The sequence below is a fragment of the Aedes albopictus genome, chromosome 2, assembly GCF_035046485.1.
Source record: "Aedes albopictus strain Foshan chromosome 2, AalbF5, whole genome shotgun sequence".
In the NCBI taxonomy this organism is placed as follows: Eukaryota; Metazoa; Arthropoda; class Insecta; order Diptera; family Culicidae; genus Aedes; species Aedes albopictus.
Window position 1 is genome coordinate 276,272,672 of NC_085137.1, and position 24,705 is coordinate 276,297,376.

Consider the following 24,705-nt stretch of genomic DNA (forward strand, 5'->3'; position numbering starts at 1 on the left):
TTATCATGAATTTTTCCTTCTTTGAAACATAGGCTATTCTTTCACGTTTATTTATTTCATTGCGTTTTCCTGTACCAACTACTGAATGTTTCAGAAGCAATTTCTCCTTTTAAATACAAGCTGTTCTTCCGTTTGATATTTGGATGTTATTGCTGCAGACTTTTTCATCGGATATTTTTCCTTCTTTTAAGGACAGATTGGTTAGGATCTAAAACTCGCGACTTCGAGCGTACACATCTCTTCGTAAACAAAACCAATGCACCTGATCTTCTTGTTTCAAGCTTATTATAAGTGAGCGAAAACAGCATTATACAATGCACTGTTGTTTGAAGCTTGCTTCTTGAGAATTGTGCGTCTGAAGTTCTGATGCACTGTTGAAGTGGGATTTCAAGACGTTTGTCCTTAAGGCTTTTTACGGCATCATCAGCATCGGCAGCCATGTTGGATATGAGCCTGAAAATTTCAAAGTGATAATTCTCTGCCACCAAAGCGAATATTTGTATGAAAAAGTATCATCAAATATGCTCACTCGCAGTGATTGCGATGATACTTTTTCTGCTGCGTTGCTGCAGAATTGACAGTTTTTTATCACTTCAAAAATGCGAGGCAAACAATCATTGAAAAGCAAAAAGTCAATGAATCGTTTGAAAACTTAGTGATGCAGTAAGACACTTTAAACATAGGCTATTCTTTGACGCAGTGTTGCATATGAACTGAACGCGAGCCAAAATGGTCATTTATGCAACAAGTTGCAAAATGATGATTTTTTTTCAGCACGAGTCGTACATTTATTCAACGAGGCTTGCTTGTTCAATAACATATAAAAAATTATGATACCGAAATCCACATCTCTTTTCATCAGTTAGTGCCTTTCGACCAAATATCCATTCGACGAATCGTCCATTCGACTAAATGTCATATGCTTCTTTTTCCAAAAAATGGCTTTCGACCAAATGTCCATTCGACCAAATGTCCGTTCGACCAAATGTACTTTCGACTAAATGTCATTCGACCAAACGTCATTCGACTAAATGTCTTTCGACCAAATGTCATAGATTCGTCCAAAATATGTCCACATCTGATTATGTTGAACATATTTTGGCCATACCTCAAACCACCATTTTAGTGAATATTATCGCTCCTCCGAGGTTAAGAACAGTTTATTTTGAGTTCTTACAAGGCCCTAACTACATTCACATGAAATAAATATTTATTTGTTAAGTTTAATACCTCTTCGAAGCCGACTACAAATTTGTCACCTTCTTTGTTTTTGGTGCTTTTCCGTGCGTTTCATTGGAAGTGAAAATATTTTCTCTATTTTTGATACTGAACAGCATATTTAACTGACATCCAAAATAAAGGTCATCACATAATTGAATACTTTTCGTGTTCCAATAAAAAATTACCAAGATTTAGTAGAGATTATGTGAAAAATATCATAAAACTCCCTAGGTGGGCCAAAATACCTGCCCGGTCCAAAATACCTCCACTACCCTACTTCGGAAATTTCTTCAAGAAATTGTCCGGAAAATCCTCCTAAAATTCTTCCAGGAATTCCTGCGGGAATTCCCCCCGAAATTCCTTCGGGAATTTCTTCAGGATTTTTTTTTCCAAAAAAAAATCCTCTGAAATTTCCCCAGGAAAATCCTCTGAAATTTCCCGGGAAATCCTCTGAAATTTCCACTAGGAATTTCTTCAGGAAATCCTTTCAAAATTTTTCCTGTAATTCCACTAGGAATTTCTTTACGACTCCCTCTAGGAATTCCTCCGGGAATTCTTCAATGACTACCATCAGCAATTTCTCCGGTGATTCCCAAGGTGATTGCTTCAGTTATTTCTCCAGGACTTTTTCCGGGATTATTTCCAGGAATTCTTTTGGATATTTCTCCATGATTTCTCCCGGGGATTCCTCCAGAGATTCATCCAGGAATTTCCGTCGGGGAATCCACCAGGAAGGAGGATTCCCTGAAGAGTTTTCCAGAGGAAAATCCTAGAGGCATTCTCTGTGGAATACTTTGAGAAACTCCCAGAGGATTTCCTGAGAAAATCCCGAAGATTTCATTTAAAAATTCCTGGAGGTATTTCAGAAGAGTCCCCGGAGGAATTCCTGGAGGATTTTCGGGAAGATTTGCAGAAGAAATTCCCAAAAGAATTCCTGGATTTCCTGGAGAAATTGCCGGAAGAATTACAGGATGATTTCCCGGAGGTATTCGTAAAGGAAGTCCTAGAGGAATTCTGGGAGAAATTCTCAGAGGAATTTGTGAGAAAATAAAATCACGGAAGACTTCCGGAAGAGATTCCTGGAGAAATTCCCAGAGAATTTTCTTGAGAAAAAAAAAGTTTTCCTTACAAAATCTTGGAAAAAAAATCCGGAGGAATTCCTGGAAAAATTCTTCGGAGAATTCCTGCAGAAATTGCCGAGTCCTGATGGGAGTCCTAGAGGAAATCCTGGGGAAATTTCCGGAGGAATCCCTGGAGGGATTCCTGGAGGATTTCCTAGAGTATTTCCCGGAGGAACTTCTGAAGGATGTCCTAGAGAAATTCTCGAAAGATTTCCAGAAGAAATTGCTGGAGGAAATTCTTGGGGAATTCCCAGTGGAATTCTTGGATAAATTCCAGGAGGAATTCCCGGAGAAATTCCTGGAAAAATTCCCGGATGAGTTCCTGTAGAAATTTCCGGAGATATTCCCGGAAGAAAAAAGCGGAGCAAAATAAGCAATATTGTAGGGTGACAAAACTTGTCTGCAGGGGGTCAAAGACGGTGTTAGAGTATTGCCTCTTGTACCACCGTACTCGACCGTCTACTATCCTTCCAAATGGTTCTTAGCTTGCTGAGCAACTATGCTGGAAATGGAATATTTCTTGTTCATTAGGGTGTTCGTACAAGTGTTTTCTTAATATTAGACTTAACCCATTTAATAATATCAGAACCGAGGACGCCAGATACAGGGGGTGGCCAAAATGTTTGGGATAGGCAACTTTCTTTCTCCCACAAAAAAATTCAACATGCTGTAACTTTTCATAGAGTGCATCAAAAAATCTCTAATTTTGACTGTTTATCAACCTGTTTTTGGTACAAAATTGGGCTCGATTGAATAGTTTTTCACGAAGTTAGAACCGTTTGGGTAAAACACTATTTTTTAGACAACTCATTTTTGAGCTGTCATATCTCGGAAACCAGTGAACCGAATTGAATGATTTTTTTAACGTTTATCAACAATATATTGATTTTTAATACAAAGTTATAAAATGTAATATTTTTTCGCGGCGAATTGAGTTATACCGGGATGAAATTTTTACCCATATAGAGGAAAATTATTCAAATTTACAGTACCACACAAAAATTACTAAATGGGTTCTTTCTTTAAGCTAAATTGGCTCCAATATATCTGATTCAAGTTAACTTGAGAACAGAAGTGGAAAATCTTTGGACATCAACACTAAAATTTATTGACATTGACGTAAAAAATTACATTTTTTCGAAAAAAAAATCCAAAAAGTATCTATCCATGATAACTTTTTTCAACGTTTAAAAAGTATCTATGTTTTAATAGTTTGTGAAGCATTTGTATATTGTAAGTGTACATTCAAAATTTCATTCAATTCGGTTCACTGGTTTCCGAGATATGACAGCTCAAAAATTAGTTGTCTAAAAAATAGTGTTTTACCCGAACGGTTCTAACTTTGCGAAAGATTAATCAATTGAGCCCAAATTTGTACCAATGATGCACATATAATGGGTTGACAAACAGTCAAAATTTGAGATTTTTTGATACACTCTATGAAAAGTTATTGCATGTTGAACTTTTTTGTAAGAGAAAAAAAGTTGCAGTTTGAGATAAAATTGTTTGAATGTTTTGATTGCTAGTGTCCCCTAGCGTCACCATTCTCGGATAGTTCTCAACCTGCCGAATAATTTTACAGAATACGCCATGTTTTTAGCATATAACAGTAACGAGACACACGTGTTTAAATATTATACACACGGTGCCACCTAACGAATAAATCACAAATCAAAGACCCAATTATCAGACAGTTTTTGTTTAGAACTTTGTTGAAGACGGCATCATCCTATCTTATCAGGATTCTGAGATATAGAAGTTTGAACATTTTTTACCCTGGTGCCACCTAGCGGACGATTTACGAACCAAAGACGCCATTGCCAGATAGTTCTTAGCCTGCTGATCAACTTTGCTGGAAACGGCATGCTTGTGCCTCATTAAGGTATCGAGATATACGTGTTTGAATTTTTCAGACACAAGGCGCCACCTAGCGGATAAATCCCAAACCAAAGACTTTACTATCAGATAGTTCTGAGCTTGCTGAAGAATTTTGCCGAAGACAGCATCATTCTATCTTATCAGGTTTCTGAGATATGAGGATTTGAACATTTTTGACACTGGCGCCACCTAGCGGCCGAATCACGAACCAAAGTTGCCGTCGCCAGTTAGTTCTTAACCTGCTGAACAAATTCGCCGAAGACACTATACTTCTATCTCATCGGGATCTTGAGATATACTTTGCGCAAAGTATGTGGCCAATTTTGGTACCCCAAGACAATCCGGAATAACTCCGGAACCATGTGGACCAGGCACCCATGCCCCCGGCATCAAAAACTAGAAGAGTTTTTCGGGAAGTTGTGAAAATTTCATCAAAATCCATCGAAAAACAACAAAGTTTTGACCATTTTTGTGCTTTTCCGAAGGTGGAAAATGTACGTTGGCTGGATGAAGGTTAACAACATCTGTGCATACATACATACATTTATTTGTTCAACATCATTAAGACAAGACATAATCAACAATAGTACATCTGTGCACATAACACATAATGGTTTTGACGATATTAACATTTTTCGCGACTGTCGTACCTGACCACGCTAAATTTTCAACGTGTTTGTGCAAGATTTTTTTCCTCCTCTTGTCTTCAATCTAAAATAACTTTTCACTCGTTGCAAGAAAATCGATGAAATTTTCACCATTTAAAGAGGATTAGTGTATGATCAGAGTGCTGCAAAAGAATGATGATTATGTTCATTGAGAGCGCCACTAGAAAATGTGACATGATTCCGGATTCTAAGTGAACATAGCTTTAATATTACCTTTTTCAAAAATAAGCCCATTATTTTAAACAATTGGAATGTACGAAAATACTTCAAATACAAATATCATGGCTCTTTGAACATTGATTTTATTCGGGACACGCGTTTATGCTAAAAATCCATTATAATAATTTACTTTCTTATTTCCCTATTTTCAGATATTCGAATGAATATTAAACTATTTAAGACGTTGGCAATAACATTTTTACTTTAACATATGAAAATGTCCGATGACATCCCACCGAGTAAGCGTCCGCCGTACAAAAAGCGTAGCTCATCAATATCTGCGCCAGCATGTGCAAGCCTGGAAACTATTATCTGTCCTCCAACCGATAGTGGTATATCTGACAATGGAACTCCTGGAAATAGACGACGAAGGCAAGCTACTCGATCCCAAAGTGCTCGTATTACTGGACCAAGATCGGTGAGTTGCAGATAAATCTATAAAAAAAAAGCCACAAACAAATTTTCAAGACCACAACTTAAAAGAATCACCCAACAAACATTTTTGCTACATAAAAATGAAAAATACCACTCTTAAACAAATTTTAGCTTACGAAACTATTATTCAGCTAGTTCTGTTTCTAGGGCACATTAACACAACAACATTAACTACATGCGTCGCACAGTGCTGCGAATGTATGGAACTGCAGGACAAAAATCATAACTGTAGGTTAGTTAGTTTTCTCTCAATAGTGTTTTCGGAGAAGTTGACGAACTTGATAAAACCTACAATTTGCTTAAAAGTCCTATGTATAATTCACAATCGCTTAAGTGTCTTACACGCCAATTTATTTTAAGGCCTTTTCTTGTGTCATCACAAAATGGCTTCTTCAGAATCATCATCCAATTTCAACTTTACACAGTATTGCACTAATACACTTACGTAAGAAAATCGACGATTACCTTTTCTCTAAAATTCTCCACTTCACGCAATATATTTGGCAAAGAAATATAGAACACACTATTCTAATTAAAATTCTCTTTCGAACTACCTATGCCACAAAGAAATATTTTCACTCAAACTTGAAAATTATATAAATTTGTCTCAACCGCACCAAGAGTTCGATGGCAATGTTTACCACCCACCACAGTACAACGACGGCGGCAGCAGCGCGACGCGACGGTGCCGTCTAGCGCCAGTCACACGGTGCATATATTGATTAATAGTTGGCCGTTTTATGGATGCATTGAATGTATAATATTGTTCAAAAATAGATTGACATCAATCATTCAACTTTTCCCCTATCTTCCGTTTGATCAACCACACAGCAATATATCCCCTCCATAGCGCATTTTTCTTCAATTTTCTCTACAATATTTCCCCACCTTCAAAATTGTTACATCAATCCTCTCGAAGATTGTTCAAACCATGGGTCAAATTATTCCATGGATCAATTGATTGGTTCAATATTTCCCCTCCAGATCAACCTATCATTCTTTCAATGCAGATGCGCGTGAACGAGAGCATCATCATTGCCAGAGCATTCTGCCGTGTTGCCGTATTTTTTTTAAATTTAAATAAATTTCAATAGCTAAATATATTACACAAAAAAACTGAATTCAGATGTAATAAATCATCGAACAAAAAAAAAAAACAATTTATGCAGAAGTAATGTAGTAAATTTATGCAAAGTTTATGTAAAGTAATTTATGCAGAGGTAAATGTAATGAACCCAACGATTATAATGCATTAGTGATAATAAACAGTTCACAACATTTTTGTGTAATCTTATAACTCGGTTGGTGTCCCACCGAACTTTGCTAAAAATTACTGGTGCACTGGCGGTCTCTAACACCAGTTAATTAATAATTTGCACATTATGGTGGTAACATGCTTAGCTGCGTTGCCTATAAATTAGAAATACCCCCTTCTGACAAATAAACACCCTTCTGTAGTAATTTTGTGTAATGTCGAAATATAAAGATAATTCAGCAAGACGGCACTGAAGGTGTTTCGAGTCCCATCCCATGGGCTGTCCAAAAACTTTTCGTAATAAAAAAATATGTAAAATGTTTGATTATGTAAAAATGGTAAAGCTTAGAAGAAGAATTAATGTGAATAGAAAATTCATTAAAAACATAAATAAAAATGTGACAGTAATGCATTGTATACATTATCTTCCGCATTATTGGCATTGGGATCGGTAGGACTGAAAATCAACCGCACACCCACCGACGACGCATTGATTCAATAAAAGGCTTTGCTTTGCTAGCTGTGCACGTATGATAAGCATGCACGGACACTTGTTTTTTTTTTCTCTTTATGCATTAACTTCTCTCATACTGCCGGGAGATTTTCTCTCTGCTCGAGCCTCGGCTTGATCTATCTCTCGTGAAAGATATTGGATTAATACTTGGTTTGATCCTCGTGATTTCATCAATAATCCTTGAGAAAGAAATAATTGATGGAATGGTGGAGTAAAGGAAACAAGAAAGCGCTGCCAAATAAACATTTTCAAGCACATGTTGCGCATCGTAAATTTTCATTAGATTATTTTGGAATAATGTTTAATATTTAACATCGGTTCATCATGTTTTATATCACATCTTTAATTTCCACTAACGCATATGCGATTTTCTAAGTGCCTTTTGTATAAAATGCTACAAAACTCAGTATATTTTCGACAGCTTTGTTCTCTTCGTCATGGGGTGTTATCTAAAGTCTGTTAAACTGAAAGTTGGCATCACATCTTTGTCAATCAAACTGTTTACAACTAAGTTTCAAGCTATTTGGACGACAAAAAACTCTTATGGCATATAATTTAATCATCGTTCAGTAATCAATCTAGCTATAGATAAACCTGTTAATAACGGATAAAGCAAACATTTTCAATTATAGCCGAAACAAACAAATCAATATGGCAATAACCTCTTATTCTTATCAGCCTTTGTTTTCCAAACCTCTACTGCTATGACATTAGCAAAAATCAAAACTTGTTCGAACCTAACTATTATTTATTTATTTATTCATTTTTAACTTTAAATTTTGTAAAAGGGAAAAGCCCCTTAGAGTGATTTCCAAATTTACATGTTGAAGTTCGAACCTAACTGTTAATACTTATTGTTTAAGCTGCATTTTGTATGAAATATTTTGGTTCACCGGTAGAAGTTCATAACTTGTGTTAGAAATTAAAAAAACATTAACCTTCTCAAGACATTAGGAAAAATAGCATGATGATAGGCCCATATAGCCGAGGCGGTAAACGCACGGGTATTCAGCATGACCATGCTGAGGGTGACGGGTTCGATTCCCGGTCGGTCCAGGATCTTTTCGTAAAGGAAATTTCCTTGACTTCCTTGGGCATAGAGTATCTTCGTGCCTGCCACACGATATACACATGCAAAATGGTCATTGGCAGAGGAAGCTCTCAGTTAATAACTGTGGAAGTGCTCATAGAACACTAAGCTGAGAAGCAGGCTTTGTCCCAGTGAGGACGTTACGCCAAGAAGAGGAGGAGCATGATGAATTAGTAAATCCACTATTTACCAATTCATCATACTTATCCGAGAGATTGGGTTCAATAAATAAGAGTTTATGAATGCTTACAAAAAATCGAATATGGCGTGGTAAATAACCAAAATTATCAAAACATTTTTTTTTCATAATCATTAATGGAATTGAATAAGCAAGTGAAATATCGGAATTTGCACTTTTCTAATGATCAAGTCTTTATTTTATTTACAATGCAAAAACGTGACACTTTATTTCTAAAAATTTGCTTTCAAAGCATTCCATAAAATTCAATTGAGCTGGCCACCATGAACGCCGTGAACCACGCGCTGAATGTTGGTGAATTGCTATCTCTTCCTCACTGATGGAATGGTCTTCGCTCAATCTGCTGACTCTTTTACCCTGCTGGATTGATCGAATAAAACAACTCAAGGGGAAAGTTTGACGGACTTGGATGATCTTGATGGTTTGGTCAAACTGGATGATAGCGGTGGTTGGATCAATCTTTCGGAGGGGAAATTATTGAAGATATAAACACCAACCTCAATCCTCGCTTTTGCTGGTTGGTCAGTATTTATATCAAGATTCAACATTATCATCCATCTTCTTCGCAATAAAAATGCAAACAATACATTTAGCAATATTTCTATCAATTTGTGTTTCTTGATGAAGTTGAAGGAAGAATTGAACCTCTTGGTTGAATCAATTTATTGATAAGTGTAAATGGCACTTCTGGCGCACAATCATCGATCATTGAACGCAGTGATGTCGATCTTGCGGGCCAATTCATCAATAAAATCAGTCAAAATCATTAAAATGGTCAACTCAAATTTATCGATTATACGTCGTAAAATCGAAAACTATTCTTCGAATGATTATTGTTGTACTTTGAAGCACATATGATAGTAATAAAAGCAAATAATTTTTATTTGTGAAATCTCCTCCGTACTGTCCGCCAACACTGCTGCTGCTTGCAACAGCGGAAGAGCATCTAAGAGTATTTGATCATTTTTAGCTTATTACACATAAAATTCAATGTTTTTCGAGACATTGAGATATGTTTCATTGTTATTTAGCAAAATAGAGTAGTCTCCTGCTTGAATTGCTTTTAAATAATTCATAATCCTGAAATGTTTACATTGCCGGAAGCGAGACAAAGAGGTGCTATTTTTGTTTGTTTGTTTATGGAACAAATGTAAAAAGGCAACACCACTACTGTTGCGCTCGATGATTGTTAGAAATAAGAATCGAAAAAGAAGAGCTGAAATAGGAGTGATGCAGGGAGTCACCTTAATGGATCAGAAAAGAACACTTGATCAAAAATATCTTCGATTTTGACTATAAACACATAACTTGGAAAAAGCTCGATTACTAACAAATTAGCAAATAAAAGCAGCTGGAGTCGAATTCGGAATTCAGCGGACACTATTAAGAAAACATGGTGAAAAATTCAGCGAGGTATTTTAAGGTCATTTTTTGTTTCATCAATTTGAATTTTAAGGTCGTTTTCTTCAACGCCATATAGTACCGTAACCGTCCGTAATTCGGCGCACTTTCTCGAATATACCACAAAATCATGGTCGCTAGTTCAATATTAGCTTCAAATACATACATACATACATACATTTTTTTGTTCAACATCACATTTAAGACAAGACATAATCAACAATAGTACGCCACAATACTCAGTTTGTGGCTACCGCTCTCCATCCTCGGTCGCGCCCAATGCTCGTCAGGTCCCGTCCCACCTGGTCCGCCCATCGTGCTCTCTGCGCTCCACGCCTGCCAACCGGATCAGTTGCAAACACCAGCTTTGCATGGTTGTTGTCCGGCATTCTTGCAACATGTCCTGCCCACCGTATCCTTCCGGCTTTGGCCACCTTCTGGATGCTGGATTTGCCGTAAAAAGCAGAAAGCTCGTGGTTCATCCTTCTCCGCCACACAACGTTCTCCTGCACACCGCCGAAGATTATCCTTAGCACGCGTCGCTCAAAAACTCCGAGTGCTTGCAGGTCCTCCTCGAGCATGGTCCATGTCTCGTGCCCGTAGAGGACCACCGGTTTTATTAGCGTTTTGTACATGGTGCATTTGGTGCGTGGGTGAATCTTTTTCGACCGCAGTTTCTTCTGGAGCCCGTAGTAGGCCCGACTAAAGACACTGTATGCTAAAGACACGAAATCTGATGATTGTTGCTATTGATGATGATTGTCGCGTCATGACGATGATGATGTCGAGCAATGCTTTTAAAGCGCGTTTGACAGGTCTCCTGCTCGATTGGAATGACATTGACAGCAAATTTGGAATTCCAATTGGAACATTTCGTGTCTTTGAATATAGTGTCTTTAGGCCCGACTTCCGCTGATGATGCGCCTCCGAATTTCACGGCTCACGTTGTTGTCAGCCGTCAGTAAGGATCCGAGGTAGACGAATTCCTCCACCGTGGTTCCCCGTGGTTCTTTAACATTTACCCGAAAATCAATTACCCAAAACACGTTTACCCGAATGACATTTACCCGAACGTCATTTACCCGAATGCGACAAATACCCGAATGCGACATTTACCCGAATGTGACATTTACCCGAATGCGACATTAACTTGAATACGACATTTAGCCGAATACGACATTTACCCGAATGCGACACTTACCCGAAAAATGCAAAAAACACGTGAAGATTCCCGTACAATTTGTCAATAATAAATATTTTATGGCCCGGTGTTTTACAGCCAGCTTTCGTTAGACCTAATATACATTAGGCAAAGTGATCATAAAGCACTCTGGTACAAGAGTAACCGGCGGTCAAAATGCAATTTTAATTTGAGGATTTTTTAATATTTTGTTTTTTTTACGGCTTCACATCACAAGCCCGAACGACACACAGTGGAGCACCTTGTACATCAGGGGTGATACTCACCTCGTAAGTACTGTGTAAAAAGATAGGCCAAGAAACGGTCAAGAAACGATTTTCTGTCGAAATTTCTTGAGCGGTACTCAGCTGAAACGGAAAAATCGATGAACTTGATGATCAACGATGATGGTGACAAGGGTGGTGATGATTGTGTCGATCAAGCCAGCTGTCAATTTTTCTTTTGGGAAAAATACCCTGACCAATTATTCCGCAAGGAAAATTGACGTTTCTCGCGCTGTTCGGATTTTGTGCGAGGTGCGAGATGTAAACAACATAGAGAGGCTGCTGGGGCTGGTGTGAATTTAGATGATGTTCCTGCCGGATTCTAATGGCTTCATTTCTATGGAACCATCACCGGAACACTGCGGTTAGCTGTTGCTAGAATGGACCACTGGATGAGACGCCGGAACTTGTTACAAATCATACAAATTGAGTGTGGGGAGCAACTATTTTCAAAATGAAGTGGTGTTGATTAGTGATTAGTACGGGAATTCCTCCGGGAACTCTTTCTGGCAAACCTCCAAGAGTTCCTCCGGAGTTTCTGGGATTCTTCCCGGTTTTTTTTTGGAAGCTGTTGTGAATTCTTAGCAATTCCTTCAAATATTTCCAGCAGTTTTGGAATTCGCCTAAAAGCTCTTTCTGAGATTTCGTCCTAATTCTTCTTCAAGGATTTCAAAACCAGTATCTGAGTTTGTGATTTTTCCAAGATTTGTATCTGTGATTCCCCAAAAAAAACCTCAGGGAATTCCTCCTGAAATTCGATTTCACCACGAATTCTTGAGAGGATTCCACCAGGGATTCCTCCAGAGATTCTTCCAGGAATTCCTCCAGGCATTCTTCCAATAATTTCTCCTGAGATTCCTCCGGGCATTCTTCTAATAATTCCTCCGGGGAATTCCTCGGGGATTCCTACTGAAATTCCTTCAGGGATATCTCCAGGAATTCCTTTCGTAGATTCCTGTAGAAGTGCCCATGTGGGTTTCTCCAGGAATTCCTTCGGAGATTCCTCCAGGAATTCCTTTGGAGATTCCTCCAGGAATTCCTTCGGAGATTCCTCCAGGAATTCCTTCGGAGATTCCTCCAGGAATTCCTTCGGAGATTCATCCAGGAATTGCTTCGCAGATTCCTCCAGGAATTCCTTCGGGGATTCCTCCAGAAATTCCTTCGTGACTCCTCCAAGAATTCCTCCAGGGATTCCTCCAGGAATTCCTTCGAGGATTCCTTCGGGAATTCCTCCAGCAATTCCTTCGGGGATTCCTCCAGGAATTCCTTCGGGGATTCCTCCAGGAATTCCTTCGGGGATTCCTCCAGGAATTCCTTCGGGGATTCCTCCAGGAATTCCTTCGGGGATTCCTCCAGGAATTCCTTCGGGGATTCCTCCAGGAATTCCTTCGGGGATTCCTCCAGGAATTCCTTCGGGGATTCCTCCAGGAATTCCTTCGGGGATTCCTCCAGGAATTCCTTCGGGGATTCCTCCAGGAATTCCTTCGGGGATTCCTCCAGAAATTCCTTCGGGGATTCCTCCAGGAATTCCTTCGGGGATTCCTCCAGGAATTCCTTCGGGGATTCCTCCAGGAATTCCTTCGGGGATTCCTCCAGGAATTCCTTCGGGGATTCCTCCAGGAGTTCCTTCGGGGATTCCTCCAGGAATTCCTTCGGGGATTCCTCCAGGAATTCCTTCGGGGATTCCTCCAGGAATTCCTTCGGGGATTCCTCCAGGAATTCCTTCGGGGATTCCTCCAGGAATTCCTTCGGGGATTCCTCCAGGAATTCCTTCGGGGATTCCTCCAGGAATTCCTTTGGAGATTCCTCCAGGAATTCCTTCGGAGATTCCTCCAGGAATTCCTTCGGAGATTCCTCCAGGAATTCCTTCGGAGATTCATCCAGGAATTGCTTCGCAGATTCCTCCAGGAATTCCTTCGGGGATTCCTCCAGAAATTCCTTCGTGACTCCTCCAAGAATTCCTCCAGGGATTCCTCCAGGAATTCCTTCGAGGATTCCTTCGGGAATTCCTCCAGCAATTCCTTCGGGGATTCCTCCAGGAATTCCTTCGGGGATTCCTCCAGGAATTCCTTCGGGGATTCCTCCAGGAATTCCTTCGGGGATTCCTCCAGGAATTCCTTCGGGGATTCCTCCAGGAATTCCTTCGGGGATTCCTCCAGGAATTCCTTCGGGGATTCCTCCAGGAATTCCTTCGGGGATTCCTCCAGGAATTCCTTCGGGGATTCCTCCAGGAATTCCTTCGGGGATTCCTCCAGGAATTCCTTCGGGGATTCCTCCAGGAATTCCTTCGGGGATTCCTCCAGGAATTCCTTCGGGGATTCCTCCAGGAATTCCTTCGGGGATTCCTCCAGGAATTCCTTCGGGGATTCCTCCAGGAATTCCTTCGGGGATTCCTCCAGGAATTCCTCCGGGGATTCCTCCAGGAATTCCTTCGGGGATTCCTCCAGGAATTCCTTCGGGGATTCCTCCAGGAATTCCTTCGGGGATTCCTCCAGGAATTCCTTCGGGGATTCCTCCAGGAATTCCTTCGGGGATTCCTCCAGGAATTCCTTCGGAGATTCCTCCAGGAATTCCTTCGGGGATTCCTCCAGGAATTCCTTCGGAGATTCCTCCAGGAATTCCTTCGGGGGTTCCTTCAGGGATTCTTCCGGGAATTTGTTCAGGAACTCCTCCAGGAATTCTTCCAGCAATTCCTCCAGGAATTCATCCAGTATTTCCTCCAGAAATTGCTCCAGGAATTCCTCGAGGAATGCTTCCAGGAATTCTCCCAGGAGTTCCTCCAGGAATTCTTCCAGGAGTTCCTCCAGGAATTCTTCCGGGAATTCCACCAGGAATTCCTCCAAGAATTCCTCCAGGAATTCTTCTAGGAATTTCTCCAGGAATTATTCCAGGAATTCCTCCAGGAATTCTTCCAGGAATTCCTCCAGGAATTCTTCCAGGAATTCCTCTAGGAATTCTTCCAGGAATTTCTCCAGGAATTCTTCCAGGAATTCCTCCAGGAATTCTTCCTGGAATTCCTCCAAGAATTATTCCAGGAATTCCTCCAGAAATACTTTCAGGAATTCCTCCAGGAATTCTTCCAGGAATTCCTCCAGGAATTCTTCCAGGAATTCCTCCAGGAATTCTTCCAGGAATTCCTCCAAGAATTCTTCCAGCAATTCCTCCAGGAATTCTTCCAGGAATTCCTCCAGGAATTCTTCCAGCAATTCCTCCAGGAATTCTTTCAGGAATTCCTCCAGGAATTCTTTCAGGAATTCTTCCAGGAAGTCCTCCAGGAATTCTTCCAGGAATTCCTCCAGGAATTGTTCTAGGAATTTCTCCAGGAATTCTTCCAGGAATTCCTCCAGGAATTCTTCCAGGAATTCTTCCAGGAATTCCCCCAGGAATTCTTCCAGGAATTCCTCCAGGAATTCTTCCAGGAATTCCTTCAGGAATTCTTCCAGGAATTCCTCCAGGAATTCTTCCAGGAATTCCTCCAGGAATTCTTCCAGGAATTCCTCCAGGAATTCTTCCAGGAATTCCTCCAGGAATTCTTCTAGGAATTCCTCCAGGAATTCTTCTAGGAATTCCTCCAGGAATTCCTCCAGGAATTCCTCCAGGAATTCCTCCAGGAATTCTTCCAGGAATTCCTCTAGGAATTCTTCCAGGAATTCTTCCAGGAATTCTTCCAGGAATTCCTCCAGGGATTCCTCCAGGAATTCCTTCAGGAATTCATCCAGGAATTCCTCCAGGAATTCATCCAGGAATTCTTCCAGGAATTCCTCCTGGATTCCTGGAATTCCTGGAAGAATCCCCGAAGGAATTCCTTTAGGGATTTCTCAAAGAATTTCTCAAAATCCAATTCCTTCAGAAATTCCTCCAGGAATTCCTTCGGGTATTCCTCCAGGAATTCCTTTCGGGATTTCTCAACGAGTTTCTTTGGAGACGCCTCAAATGATTCTTCCGTTGTTCAGGGAATTCCATCGGAAGTATCTCAAGTAATTTCTTCTGGGAATCCTCCAGAAATTCCTTCTGCGAATCCTCTAGGAATTCCTGCGGGGATTGTTCCAGAAATTCCTTCGGGGATTCTTCCAGAAATCTCTTCCAGGATGTTTTTAGGAATTCCTTTTGGGATTTCTCCAGAAATCGCTTCTGGGATTTCTCCAGAAATTGCTTCTGGAGTTTTTAAAGAAATTTCTTTCTGGATTTCTTTAGTTACTCCTTTCGGGATTTCTTCAGAAATTTCTTCAAGGATTTCTATCGGAGAATTTTACAAATACTTTGGAATGCCAGGATGACATACTGGAAAAATCCCACGTAGAAATCATAGAGGAATATCAGGCAGAAGTCGTGGTAGAATTCAGGCCCGGATTAAGGATTGTGGGGGTCCGGGGCCAGAGCGGATGTGGAGGCCCGGATGTGGGGCCCGCCCCCTTCCTTAGATCCAGCCCTGAGGAATCCCAAGAGAAATACCAGGACAAATTCCTGAAGGAATTTATAGACGATTGTCTTGAGGAATTTCTGGAGAATTCCCTGGAGAACTTCTCGAGAGAATCCCATTAAGGATTCTTTGAGGAATCTCTGGAGGAATAATCCTGGAAAAATCCTTGGAGGTATTCCCTTAAGAATCCCCGGAGGAATCCCTGGAGGAATTGAGGGAGGAATTCCGGGAGGAATCCCTTGAGGACTTCCTGAAAGAATCCCATGAGGGATATTCCATAAGAACCATAAGACCTGGAGGAATCTCTTGAAGAATCACTAGAGGAATTCCTTGCCGAATCCCTGGAAGAATGAAGGGAGGATTCCCTGGAAAAATTCCGGAAGGAATTTCTGGAAGACTTCCTCGAGGAATTCCATGAGGGATTTCTTAAGGAATTCCTGGAAAAATCTCTAGAGGAATTCCTGAAGAAATCCCTATAGGAATTCCTGGAGAAATCCCAAAAGAAATTCCTGGAGAAATCTCTAGAGGAATTCCTGGAGAAATCCGTAGAGGAATTCCTGGAGAAATCTCTAGAAGAATTCCTGCAGAAATCCCTAGAGGAATTCTTGGAGAAATCCCTAGAAGAATTCCTAGAGAAATCTCTAAAGGAACTTGGAGGAATTCTTGGAAGAATCTCTGGAGGAATTCCGGGAGGAATTCTGGGGGAAATCCCTGGAGGAATTCCTGGAGAAATTTCTGGAGGAACTCCTGGAGGAATCTCTGGAGAAATTCCCGAAAGAATTCCTGGTGAAATTCCCGAATGAATTCATGGAGAATTTACTTGATGAATTCCTGGAGGAATCCCCGAAAAAATTCTTGAGAGAAACCCTGCAGGAATTTATGGAGGGATCCCTGGAGGAATTTTCGAAGGAATTCCTGGAGAAATTACCGGAAGAAATCGTGGTGAAATTACTGAAGGAATTCATGGAGGAACTATCTAAGGAATCCTTGGAGGAATCCCTGGAGGAATTCCTGGAGGAATCCCTGGAGAAATTCCTGGAGGAATCCCTGGAGAAATTCCTGGAGGAATCCCTGGAGAAATTCCTGGAGGAATCCCTGGAGGAATTCCTGGAGGAATCCCTTGAGGAATTCCTGGAGGAATCCCTGGAGGAATTCCTGGAGGAATCCCTGGAGGAATTCCTGGAGGAATCCCTGGAGGAATTCCTGGAGGAATTCCTGGAGGAATTCCTGGAGAAATCCCTGGAGGAATTCCTGGAGGAATCCCTGGAGAAATTCCTGGAAGAATCTCTGGAGGAATTCCTGGAAGAATCTCTGGAGGAATTCCTGGAAGAATTCCTGGAGGAGTTCTTGGAAGAATTCCTGGAGGAATTTCTGGAAGAATTCCTTGAGGAATTCCTGGAAGAATTCCTGGAGGAATTCCTGGAAGAATTTCTGGAGGAATCCCCAGCGGAATTCCTGGAGGAATTGCTGGAGGAATCCCCAGAGGAATTCATAGAGGAATCCCCAGAGGAATCCCCAGAGGAATTCCTGGAGGAATCCCCGGAGGAATTCCTGGAGGATTTTCTGGAGGAATCCCCGGAGGAATCCCTGGAGAAATTCCTGGAGGAATCCCTGGAGGAATTCCTGGAGGAATTCCTGAAGGAATCCCTGGAGCAATTCCTGGAGGAATCCTTGGAGAATTTCCTGGAAGAATCCCTGGAGGAATTCCTGGAAGAATTCCTTGAGGAATTCCTGGAAGAATTCCTTGAGGAATTCCTGGAAGAATTCCTGGAGGAATTCCTGGAAGAATTCCTGGAGGTATCCCCAGAGGAATTCCTGGAGGAATCCCCAGAGGAATTGCTGGAGGAATCCCCAGAGGAATTCATAGAGGAATTCCCAGAGGAATCCCCGGAGGAATTCCTGGAGGAATCCCCGGAGGAATTCCTGGAGGAATCCCCGGAGGAATTCCTGGAGGAATCCCCGGAGGAATTCCTGGAGGAATCTCCGGAGGAATTCCTGGAGGAATCCCCGGAGGAATTCCTGGAGGAATCCCCGGAGGAATTCCTGGAGGAATCCCCGGAGGAATTCCTGGAGGAATCCCCGGAGGAATTCCTGGAGGAATCCCCGGAGGAATTCCTGGAGGAATCCCCGGAGGAATTCCTGGAGGAATCCCCAGAGGAATTCCTGGAGGAATCCCCGGAGGAATTCCTGGAGGAATCCCCGGAGGAATTCCGGGAGGAATCCCCGGAGGAATTCCGGGAGGAATCCCCGGAGGAATTCCGGGAGGAATCCCCGGAGGAATTCCTGGAGGAATCCCCGGAGGAATCCCCGGAGGAATCCCCGGAGGAATTCCTGGAGGATTTCCTGGAGGAATCCCCGGAGGAATCACTGGAGGACTTCCCGGAAGAATCTCCGATGCAATTTTCGGAGGAATCTCCGATGGGATCCCTGGAAGAATTTCTGAAGGCATCCCCGGAGGAATTTCTGAAGGAATCCCCGGAAGAAGTCCTGGAGGAATCCTAGAAGGTTTCCATGGATGATTCTCTGGAAGAAACCCCGGAGGAATCTCCGATGCAATTCCTGAGGAATCTCCGAAGAAATTTACGGATGAATCTCCGAAGGAATTCACGGATGAATCTCCGAAGGAATTCACGGATGAATCTCCGAAGGAATTCCTGGAGGAATTCTTGGAGAAATTCCTGAAAGAATCCCCGGAAGAATCCCAGGAGGAATCTTAGAAGGATTTCATGGATGAATCCTCGGGGAATTCCTGGAGGAATCCCCGGATGAATCACCGATGAAATTCCTGGAGGAATCTTCTAAGGAATTCCCAGATGAATCACCGAAGGAATTCCTGGAGGAATTTCTGAAGAGTCGCCAGCTAATTTTCTGAAGGAATCCTTGGAGGAATTCCCGGAAGAACCCCTGGAGGAATTGTAGAAGGATTTTAAGGATGAATCCCCGGAGGAATTCCTGGAGTTATATCTGCCCATATTGCTGGAGGAATCACCGAAGGAATTTCTGGAGGAATCCTGGACGGAATTCCTGGAGGAACTCCTGAGGAATCCCTGGAGGAAGCTCCGTTGGATTTTCCGAATACCCGAAGCAATTCCTTTTCGAAATCACATTTTTCCAGCAGCGCGATATTTTCAAAAACAAATCGTGTCCGGTTGTAGCAAACAGCCAGTTGGCCCGCTCAAAATATCACCGGTCAAATAGAGCTGGAGCGCTTCGAATTGCTGGTCAATCTTCCTGTTTGCTGTGGTCCAGATCAGTAAATTGCTCCTGGGAGGGAAGTTCGCTTGTTCTTGCCGATTGTCCCGGTTCCATTCCAAGTCAGTCAGATTGGTAAACAAAGAGTTTCGTCGATTTTTTTCTTTTTTCTCTCTCAAGATCGACTGTCAAAATTACTTTGGTAAAAATACAGTTTTTTCCTTGACCTCATTTCTTGCCATCTGAGTACTAGGCTTTAGAAGAAAAAAACACACACACACACACACACACACACACACACACACACACACACACAGGGAAAGGGCATCCTTACAAAAGCGAAGAGGAGATCGCTACTGCGCCGTGGTAACGATAGATGTTAAAAACGCGTTTAACAGCGCCAGTTGGGAAACTATCGCCGTAGCCCTGCATAATATGCGGGTCCCCGACTATCTGTGTAGGATTCTAAGGAACTACTTCCAGAATAGAGTCCTTGTGTACGAAACCAACGTAGGGCAGAGGTCGTCTAGAGTGACAGCAGGTGTTCCACAGGGATCAATACTTGGTCCAACGCTCTGGAACGCAATGTACAACGGTGTGTTAACACTGAAGCTTCCGGCAGGTGTCATTATCGTGGCGTTCACAGACGACGTTGTCTTAGCGGTGTCTGGCGAATCAATCGATGAAGTCGAAGTGCTGGTAACGGAGGCAATCGACACAGTCGAAAGGTGGATGAATGGAGTGAAGCTGCAGATAGCCCATCACAAGACAGAAGTGCTAGTAGTCAGTGTTGCAACCTCAATACTTAGGTATGGAGTGCCAGCCTGGGCTCTGGCGCTAAAAACGAAGAGAAACCGTGGAAGGCTGGGCAGTGTGTTCCGGCTCATGGCTATGAGAGTCGCGAGTGCCTACAGAACAATCTCGTCGGAGGCTGTATGCGTGATCGCTGGGATGATGCCCATCTGCATCGTCCTAGAGGAAGACGTCGAGTGCTATCGGCGGAGTAACGTAAGGAATGCGAGAGCAGCTGCTAGAATGGACTCGCTGGTGAAGTGGCAACAAGAGTGGGACATTGCAGCGAACGGAAGGTGGACCCACCGACTGATCCCAAATGTGTCGGCGTGGGTTAACAGGAAGCATGGGGAGGTGAACTTCCACCTGACGCAGTTTCTGTCCGGGTACGGCTGTTTCCGGAAGTACCTGTTTCGATTCGGTCACGCGTCTTCCCCTCTGTGTCCGGAGTGTGTGAACGTAAAGGAAACGCCGGCGCACGTTGTCTTAGAATGCCCTAGGTTCTCGGAGATGCGCAGGGATATGCGCGGCCTGACAGTCGACAACATTGTCGAAGAAATATGTCGCGACGAAGCTACGTGGAACGCTGTCGACAGAGCAGTAACGAGGATGCTGTCCGCGCTGCATAGGAAGTGGCGCGAAGACCAGAGAGCGCCGGAACGCGATCCGGGTAGGCATGAACCATCGCCGGGGACATGACTGAGTCGTCCGTAGCGTAGTACCGGTTTTTGGTCGTCGGAGCGCCGGTGAACCGGAAGTCCACCACCAACCGGAAACGTCGGACCGACTTCGGCACCTGACTGGTCGGGATAGAAACATCGGTGTCGGGAGAACTTCCACCGCCGGAGTTTTTCTCCGTCGGAGTAGGCTAGGTCCCCCGCCGGGGGCTAGCCCGAGTATATTGCGGAGAAGCACCGGAACTTGGTCGTCGGGGCGTCTGTGAACCGGAAGCCAGTTTCCAACCGGAATCGTAGGAGAGGCCTCGGCACCTGTCCGGGAAGAAACGGTTTCGGAAGATGTTCCACTGCCGGGGAAGTCTTTGTCGGCGTAGGGTAGATCCACCGTCGGGGACTATCCGAGTCGTGCGCGAAAAACTGGAGTGCTAAAATGGCACCGTTCCTCGGAGAAAGTTAGTATGATCCGAAGTACTTGGGCTGCAAAACGGTGAGTCGATAAGGAGAGCGTCCAACATAGCTCTGTTCCTCACAAGTTCCTACCTCATGCTTCCACGGGTCAAACGATGACAAAGACCGCCAGCTAAGAGTTGTGTGCTTAGCTGGTAGTGCAGCCTGGGCACTGTTGTCCTTCTGACTTCAGCTAGATTGAGGAGGTACGATTCGAGCGTTTGTTCACCAAGGAGGTGCGGCTCAAACAGCGTCTGTTCTGGCATCCAGCGGCTGAGTAAGAAACGCTGCACCACGCCCAGCTAGATCCAAGGTGATAGTCCCTTCAGCGTGGTCGTCCTGGTGTTGGTTGGGACGTTAAACAGAACTGGCACGATGGCCCTCCGGCGAGACAGGAGTGTTGGCGTAGGCCCAATAAGCCACCCGTAAAAATCCCCTTTGCGAATAACATAGGAGAAAATACGACTCGATACAATCGGCAAAGACCCACGCGACGAAATAAGGACTACGATTGGAAACTTGGAACATGGAATTGCAAGTCACTAGGTTTCGCAGGATGTGACAGGATAATCTACGACGAACTACATCCCCGCAACTTCGACATCGTGGCGTTGCAGGAACTTTGTTGGACTGGACAGAAAGTGTGGAAAAGCGGGCATCGAGCGGCTACCTTCTACCAAAGCTGTGGCACCACCAATGAACTGGGAACAGGATTTATAGTGTTGGGCAAGATGCGACTACGTGTTATCGGGTGGCAGCCGATCAACGCAAGGATGTCAATATTGAGAGTTAAGGGCCGTTTCTTCAACTACAGCATCATTAACGTCCACTGCCCACACAAAGGGAGACCTGATGACGAGAAAGAAGCGTTCTACGCGCAGTTAGAGCAAACATACGATGGTTGCTTGCCGCGTGACGTGAAAATCGTTGTCGGCGACATGAACGCGCAGGTAGGAAGGGAGGAAATGTACAGACCGGCAATCGGGCGAAACAGCCTGCACGCCGTATCGAATGATAACGGCCAGCGATGCGTAAACTTTGCAGCCTCCCGTGGTATGGTAGTCCGAAGCAACTTCTTTCCCCGCAGAGATATCCACAAAGCCACCTGGAGATCACCCGACCAACAAACAGAAAATCAAATCGACCACGTTCTAATCGACGGTAAATTCTTCTCGGATATAACCAATGTCCGCACATACCGCAGTGCGAATATAGATTCGGATCACTACTTAGTCGCTGTATGCATGCGCTCAAAACTTTCGACAGTTATCACCACGCGTCGAAGTCGAACGCCGCGGCACAACATCGAGCAGCTGCGTAACGTAGAAGTGGCTCAAGACTACGCGCAGCAGTTAGCAGTGGCCCTACCAACGGAAGAGAAGCTCGGCGCAGCTACACTTGAAGATGGCTGGAGGGACATCCGATCCGCCATAGGTAGTACATCGGCTACCGCACTAGGCTTCGCGACTCCGAATCACAGAAACGACTGGTACGACGGCGAATGTGAGCAGTTGAAAAACGAGAAGAATGCAGCATGGGCGAGAATGCTGCAACACCGTACGAGAGCGAATGAGGCACGTTACAAACAGGCGCGGAACAGGCAGAACTCAGTCTTCCGGATGAAGAAGCGCCAGCAGGAAGAACGAGATCGCGAAGCGATGGAAGAGCTGTACCGCACTAAGGACACACGAGAGTTCTACGAGAAGCTGAACCGCTCGCGCAGAGGCTTCGTGCCACAAGCCGACATGTGCCGAGATAATTACGGGAATATTCTCACGAGCGAGCGTGAGGTGGTCGACAGGTGGCGGCAGCATTACGATGAGCACCTCAATGGCGACGTTGCAAGTACCGAAGGTGGCGTGGTAACAGATCTAGGAGTATGTGCACAGGACGAAAGACTTCCGGCCCCTGACCTCCAGGAGATTGAGGAGGAGGTTGGCCGGTTGAAAAACAACAAACCGCTGGAGCAGATCAACTACCAAGCGAGCTTCTAAAATACGGTGGAGAAGTACTGGTGAGAGCACTACACTGGGTCATTGCCAAGATTTGGGAGGAGAAAGTATTACCGGAGGAATGGATGGAAGGTATCGTGTGCCCCATCTACAAAAAGGGCGACATTGTTTAGTCTTTCCTAACATTTTTTTTTATCGAATTTCATTACACTTTTCACTTAATTAGTATCTCCTGTGTCCTGCCTTTCGTCCCGACTACAGCCTTTATTTGGACAGTATCTAGAGGTGTCCCACATGGGAGCTCAAGACTTATCCGATATGCTGCCTACTCTAACGTTGAAACGGAACTTTTCGGCCGAAGCCAAAGCCTCAGTATTTATAGCCTAAATTTCCTAGCAATGCCCGAACCAGCTTGGGCGTGTCTAAAACTCCTGCCATCACTATCGTCTTGCCGAAATAGTCACGATACTTCATAACAATGCCCGAACCAACTTGGGCGTATCCAAAACCCTACCAAAAGTAAATACTCAAAGTCCAAAACCTAGAACTCTGCCTAAAGACACTATATTCAAAGACACGAAATGTTCCAATTGGAATTCCAAATTTGCTGTCAATGTCATTCCAATCGAGCAGGAGACCTGTCAAACGCGCTTTAAAAGCATTGCTCGACATCATCATCGTCATGACGCGACAATCATCATCAATAGCAACAATCATCAGATTTCGTGTCTTTAGCATACAGTGTCTTTAACTCTGCCTATCCTACTCGTCATCATTATCATTACCATCATCATCGTTAACGTCGTCGATCATCATCATCCTCATCATCGTCTTCGGAATTGGGCCCCCAATTCTTCAAAACAAAGCAACCGCCTTGTTTTTACATTGTATCTGCAAATACAGCGCCTAGATTACAAAACAAAAACAATCTAGGCTACCTGAAACCATATGCGCCTAGATTTCGCAACATTCCAGCGCAATCAATAGGATATCGCGGTTTCATAACATTCTTTCGGGTTCATTACCCATCGTTGTCGTCGGCCCAGCAAGCGTAGTAAAAATTTGCGCCATACCGGCTGGACTCAACTTGTGTGAACACGATCGCACCCGGTCACCACCGGTCGATGATGGCTCATAAAAACTAGGTCAGTATGGTATGGTGCGATTTTCATTGCTTCCAATATTCCGCGCTTGAGGTAGGTAGACCCTACGATGAAAATTGAATTTAAAATCCCCGGGCAGCTGTTCGAATGGGAGTGTGGGGTGAAATGCATTTTTTTCAGTTGATTTAAATTTGAATTTCGGAGTGTGTGGGAATATTTAGGTCTATGCACCGGGAAATCCTCGGACAATAGACATCTGATGGGTGGTCCAAGGTGCCCGGCCTTCAAGAAAGCCGCAGTGAACAACAAATCACAGTGCAGGTAACGCAGCTGAACCTGAACCACACTGTGATGCGGCTCAGCAACTGCTTTGTCAGGCGGTTTCTGAGTGGGAGACGGATATCGCCATCATATCGGACTCATACCGAGTGCCCGCCGGCAATGGCAACTGGGTCGCGGATGGGACCAGAAAATGGCGGAGATATGGACGACGGGTAAATACCCCGTCCAGGAGTTGGTGTCTACTACCCGTGGTCGCCAAAGTAAACGGGGTCTTCTTCTGTAGCTGTTATGCGCCTCGGCGGTGTCCGATCGAGCGGTTCACGCATATGCCGGACCGCTTAACGACCGTGCTAACAGGGCGAAGGCCGGTGGTAA

General features: G+C 43.6%; 2 protein-coding genes across 4 annotated transcripts in view; both read left to right on the top strand.

Moving 5' to 3' along the window:
• The window catches only part of LOC134288988 (uncharacterized), a 277,839-nt gene that overhangs the window by 126,372 nt on the left and 126,762 nt on the right, over nucleotides 1-24,705 (top strand). The window lies entirely within an intron of this gene.
• LOC134288996 (uncharacterized) overlaps nucleotides 1-24,705 on the top strand; it is a 251,220-nt gene that overhangs the window by 44,627 nt on the left and 181,888 nt on the right. For all 3 annotated transcript variants that reach the window (XM_062854981.1, XM_062854982.1, XM_062854980.1), the window contains exon 2: nucleotides 5,260-5,525. In XM_062854981.1, the coding sequence (XP_062710965.1) occupies nucleotides 5,319-5,525 (207 nt within the window). In that variant the 5' untranslated portion in view covers nucleotides 5,260-5,318. The remainder of the gene's footprint in view (nucleotides 1-5,259; nucleotides 5,526-24,705) is intronic.